Here is a 6,013-nt window from a genome sequence, read left to right on the forward strand (position 1 = left end):
ATTTCGTGTGGAGAAGTTCTGAAGTGGTCCTGGTTCAATGGGTTTTTTCCGATTAGAAAAGCACATGTATACCTGTGAGCACAGACTATTTCGATCCCTTGTTCTGAAATTTATTAGGTTTACTATTTACCCTGAATGAGGATGCTTGATTGCATTAGTTGTTTCGGTTTAAGGGAAAGTTTCAGACTGAAATGATCAGAAAACCCTAAAAATAGCTAAAATTTCAAATCTGCTGTGCAATTTGCAGCATAGTCAATCTCTGCAATCTTATCTCTCATCTCTTTTGGATTGAAGGCAGTTTTAGCTTCTCTATTTTGGATTGAAGGCAGTTTTAGCTTCTCTATCAAAAAACACTTAAGTCCTAAACACTAAAAACTTATGGATATTTCAATCTACATCCAAAAACATCTTTGCTTATCCTGAATCCGAGTTTTGATCTTCTCACTTTGTTTCTGGATTCAAAATTTGGACTTCCCTAGTACATAGATTGGGACGTGGGAATGGTTGAGTCATTCAACATGTATCGTTTTGGCATCACACCCAAAAGGTAAATTTTGAGAGGCTTTAACACATGCTTTTATTGCTTTAAATGTGGTTGGAATTAGGTTTAGAAGCTTAAAATTTACTCAAGGTGTCATGATCGGTCGGCCATCTTCGGTAGCTGATCACTATATTTGGTCTATTTGATCTTTTATTTGGCCTTCTTTTTTATATATCATTATTTCATGTTATACTGTTTGGTAGATTTAGGCAAAAAGCATAATTAAGCTCCTGAACTTTACTTGGATCAAGCTCCTGGTCAATTATTTTTCCACATTGAGCCCCTGATCATTGATTTTGTTATGGATTTGGCCCTTATTTAACTTTTCGGTCGAGTTTAGGAGATGAGAAGATCGATTTGACGATTCTAATGTTGAAAATCACAAAATGAGAGATGAGAAAATTAAGTTTGGAAGAATATACTGAAAATTAATTTCCATAATTTCGTTTTAGTTTTTAATTTTTATCTCTCCTAGTCAAGGAATTCTTATTTTTACTTGTCCATGTCAACAAGCCGAATCGCCCTAACGATATATACAGTCCAAACTCGATGGAAAAGTTAAATAAGGATCAAATCCATAACAAAATCAATGATCAGGGGCTCAATGTGGAAAAATAATTGATCAGGGGCTTGATCCTTAAAACAGGTAAAGTTTAGGGGCTTAATTATGCTTTTGCCATAGATTTATGAGCAACTACCGGTTACTGATATTGATGTTTTTAACCTAGTTTACTAAAAACCAGGGTAGAAAAATGCCATTCTAAGTGTTTGAAACCAAAAGGTTCAATCTTTATTGTTTTCCTTTCAAATATGTAGTTTTCCAATACAAGTGATGCATTTTTTCAAGTTTGAAATGTAATTTTGATGAAATAAAATCAATGTATTCATCAAAATCGTTTTAAAACACGTAAAAATCTATAGTAACTATTTTTTTTTTTGTTTTTAGGCAACATAGTCAAATTGACTATGTTGACATCTAGGGATGGACTTAAACCTTATTTGGATGGAGTGTAGTTAAGCAAGGTAATGTAAGGTGAGCTGTATGAAATAACTTGTTGTGTTTAGATAGAAAAAATGTAAATGACGGTTTAATAATGTAATTGTATTTGTTTGATAGTAAAGTAATGTAAGGTAATGTTATATATAAAATTAATCTTGTATCCTTACTATTATAATTTCTATTTTTCTAGAAACGACATTAATCTTGTTGAGAGATGATTATTTATTTTGTCGACAAAATTTAGAAGCATGTGTGATATTTTTTAATCCAATGTACTTGAAAATTTCAAGATCACAAATAATTTTTTTTTTTCTTACTTTCATTTATGTAAATAAAATAAAAGGCAAATGTAATTTTAAAAGAAAAAAAATATACCATGTTTCCTCTCCAATTTGAGGCGTAAGCAAGACTATCAAAATCTCTCGTTAACTATTTTCAGTTAAATGCTAGAAAACTCTATACTATAATTTTTGAGGTTTGTATAGATTTCCTAAAGCTGGTGTCTAAATACATTTTAAATAAATTATGTTTATAGATGTGATTAAATTTAAAACTAGTCGAGTATTAACAAGTAATTCAAAAAAATGGTGACCAATTAAGAAGAAAAATGAAAAACGTAATAGAAAAGGAAAGACCCATCCAATATAACCAAACCCGTATTTGGGTCCAACTTTAAACACTTGTATTCAACCCGCCGGCACCGTCTTCGTATAAATTGGGTACTCCGCTAGCTCATCCGTGTTTACCCTTTCACAACACCCAAAAGCTCCCTTATCAATGGCTAATATATAATCTGATTTAAATCCCTATTAACTTTTCAAAAAATCACTGCTTCGAAATTACTTACCCAGAGAAAAAACTCCCTGAAATGCAAAGGCGCCATTAGGTACCAGGTTCAAGCTAAAGAGCTATGTCGCAAGCGGTCCATCTCCATCTCCATCTCCATCTCCTCTCCAACAACATTCCAGGCATATTTTTCTTTTTCTTCATTCTCTATTCTATTTACCGCTTTTTGTTCCTCTTGCGTGTTTAGACTCTGTTCGGTTCCTGGGAAACCGAAGTGAAAATGGAGCGAACTATGGTCTCTGAGACTCTTTTTAGGTTATTTCAATTTGGGTGCTCTATTTCCGGTTTCGTATTTTTTTTTTTTTCTGCAGGTCCTAGCAGCCAAACAAAGTTTAATTTACAGTAATTCGTACGGCGAGCCTTATGCTGTAGTGCTTGTATTCTGTAGCTTGAAAGAAGTTTTTGCAGATTGGTTTCACCCTTGTGCGATTTGCTCCCTTGTTTGAACTATTCTCAACTGGCTAGTAAAGACCAGTCCTTTTAGTCCGTTAAAATGTCGCGAACTTTTCAAAAGAGCATGCATATATTTATGTATTTAAATTGTTTGTTGCTGTGAAAACTCTTTAATCCCTAAGCTTGCATTTGTTTGGTTGGATGCGTGCATTTTAGTGGAACTTCATTAGAACATTTCATCGCTTGTTATCTGTATTTCCATTGGCTGGCAGTTCAAGAGGTTGTTGCCCACCAGCTATTTGATGAAATGCTTTTATGTTCTGCATGGAAATAGAGGCTCCTTTTGTGTGCTAGTTTGTGTTTTTCATGGTTTTCTGTTCTTAATTTTGAGAACTTATTATTTACTTTATATGACAGTTATCTTAATTGTGTTGTTGCTTGTCTTCTTTTCAAAATTTTCAGGGTTCTTGTTGTTGTGTTTGTATATACATATAGGCACACGAGAACCAAATAAGTTTTTGTTGCTTCCTATTGCAAGGAGCTGGAAGGAATAAAACTGTTATGTACTCAGATATGCTTGTTGAAAACTGTTAGACATCTATATGTCCTTGTCTAAGTTCAGCTCCTTAATTGGCTTCACATTTTAAACTAAAGGTTGCCTCTGTGTGGGGGTTTGTTAGAGGTGGATTCATGATTCCCTATAAATAAGCCGTGCCTGTTCCGTTTATTTAATCAATTTCCGAAATTTGAGAGTAGGTTGGAGAAAATATTTGTGTAAAAGATAGGTCTATACATATAACCTAAGAAAATTGCAGGTTTGACGATGGAAATGAGGAGTAAAGAGTATTTGTTTCCATTTATGTGTAGTAAATGTTGTTAGGCAGTGCCATTACTCTTTTTTAAGTTGATTCTCTCAGAGCAGGAGTTGGGCATTCGGTGCCTAAATTTTTTATATTCTCTCATCAAATAAAACAAGTGAAACAGACTATGAAGTCTTAAATAATCTTTCTTCCTAAATGGACCCTTGCAGGTTATGGACCTTCGGAAAGCAGGTGTCTCCCTCATTCTGGAACTTCTTCAAAATCAGTTGCTGTATTGCCTCTTTCTTCGTGCAGTAATAACAGAACTTATTCCCAGTTCAAGATTGGATCTTTGAAATGTGCTTCTGGAGCAGCATTTTTCGTCTGTAGAGCAAGTTCTGGTGGCCCTAGAAGAAACTCAGACTTTTCAAAGCAAAACAGACAGAGTTACTCCCGAAACAGGAACAGACACAGTGAAGAGAAAGACAACTTTGAAAACCTTGATGAATCTGATCTGTTAACATCAAAGAACGGACCGTTACTTTCCCTCTCAAACACTCCAAAATTTCAAGCCACTGCAGCCCCAGGGCCTCGTGAGAGAGAGATTGTTGAGCTATTCAGGAAGGTACAAGCTCAACTCCGTGAAAGAGCATCAGTTAAAGAAGAAAAGAAGGTTGAAGCCTCCAAAGGTAAAGGTAAAGAGAGCGAAACTGTGGATTCCCTCCTTAAGCTGCTTAGGAAACATTCGATCGAGCAAGGTAAGAAAAAACCAAGCAACACCATCAGTGGAGACTTTGGGTTGGACCAGCCACCACAACAGAATGGAACGGAAAGTGAGGACAGAAGCAGAACTTCCCATAACCAAAAAAGCAAAGAACGGAGTGCCATTGCAGAACCCAACTCTACTTCCTCTACATCTATCAGTAGACCACCGTCAAATTTCCGACGCAAATCTCCGGTTCCTAAAGTGAAATTCGAGCCCATTTATTCAATTTCAAGCCCTGTTAATTCCTCGTCTTATTTGGATTTGACTGTGGAGAAAAAGATGCAATTCGAGGTGGTGCCTGGCAATGAAGAGCAGCCTCAGTTGGATACAGAGGAGACAGAGACAGAGACGGAGCTGGAAGTGGAGCAGGAGTCGGAGTTGGAGTCTCCCTCTTATCCTAATGGTGTCGTGTTTGATGAGTTACTTGAAGGGGAATCTTCAGATACTGAGAACACTGATGAAGACGATGATAAAGAACCACATATCGAACATGAGGATTTGAGTTCATTGAAGCTGCCAGAGCTAAGAGCACTCGCAAAGTCCCGCGGTATAAAAGGGTTTTCAAAGATGAAGAAAGGTGATCTAGTGGAGTTGCTAAATAGCAAGTAGGCCTGAATATTGATTGAAACAGCAGAGAGAGAGAGAGAGAGAGAGAGAGCCATGAAGTGGTGGCCCGATTGATTCGGTCTGGCCTGGTCGGGAACAATAGATGAGCCGCTTTTAGATAGTTTCAGTTTTGAGATGATCCTTTTTGTTTCCTCATAATGTAGTTTTGTTGTTTGTGTTTGCTTATGATTTCATGTTGTATTTAAATTCTGACGTTGAAGGTGTTGTGAGAACCTAAAGAACAGATGCATATATTTTTTTTCTTCTTCATCAAAGCATTCAACTGATATGCTTTTGTTCAATAGTGTCATAATTGTTTGAAGTTCATTGTGGCTTATAGCCAGTGCTGGATATTTCTGACAAGACAATACCATTCACAGAAAAATCCATTTTATACAACTATTATTTATTATTGGGTTAATTACAAAAAACTACCATGTGGTTTGGCCGATTTGCGATGTGGTACCTGTGGTATTTTTTTGTTACAAACAGGACCTCGTGGTTGTCACCGTTACACAAATAAAGGAGACGGTCAAAATTCTGTTAAAAAGCTGACATGGCACAGGGGTAATTTAGAAAATTTGATTTTTTAATTTTTTTTTAAATTTTTTATTTCTCTCTCTCACCCCTTCTCTCTTCTCCATCGATCTCTTCTTCTTCATCTTCTTCATTGATCTCTTCTTCTCCTTTCTTCTTCTTTCTTTTCTTTTCTTCTTTCTTTTCTTTTCTTTTCTTTTCTTCTTTTTCCTCCTCTCTTCTTCTTCTCCTCTTTTTTTTTTTAAATTTCCGGTAAATTCCAGAATTCTGGAATTTCCAGAATTTTGGAATTTCCAGAATTCTGGAATTTGCAGAATAAAAACAAAAAAAAGAAGAAGATGGGGAAGAAGAGAAGAAAGGAAGAAGAAGAAATGGGGAAGAAGAAGAAGAAAAAGAAAAAGAAATGGGGAAGAAGAGAAGAAAGGAAGAAGAAGATGAAGGAGAAGTGGACATGGTGGAATGAATACTGAAGAGAGAGAGAGAGAAAATCGATATTGAGGAAGAAGAAGGGAGGAGGAGAGAGA

The 6,013-nt window shown here is 35.9% G+C and overlaps 1 protein-coding gene across 1 annotated transcript; it reads left to right on the forward strand.

Moving 5' to 3' along the window:
- The first annotated feature begins 2,279 nt into the window (after positions 1 to 2,279).
- Positions 2,280 to 5,279, forward strand: LOC136229860 (rho-N domain-containing protein 1, chloroplastic). Its single transcript, XM_066018737.1, has 2 exons — positions 2,280 to 2,509; positions 3,811 to 5,279. Exons 1-2 carry the CDS (start codon positions 2,452 to 2,454, stop codon positions 4,953 to 4,955), a joined length of 1,203 nt encoding a protein of 400 aa, XP_065874809.1. The 5' UTR covers positions 2,280 to 2,451; the 3' UTR covers positions 4,956 to 5,279.
- The last annotated feature ends 734 nt before the right edge of the window (positions 5,280 to 6,013 follow it).

This window comes from Euphorbia lathyris, chromosome 5 (genome assembly GCF_963576675.1).
Source record: "Euphorbia lathyris chromosome 5, ddEupLath1.1, whole genome shotgun sequence".
NCBI lineage: Eukaryota > Viridiplantae > Streptophyta > Magnoliopsida > Malpighiales > Euphorbiaceae > Euphorbia > Euphorbia lathyris.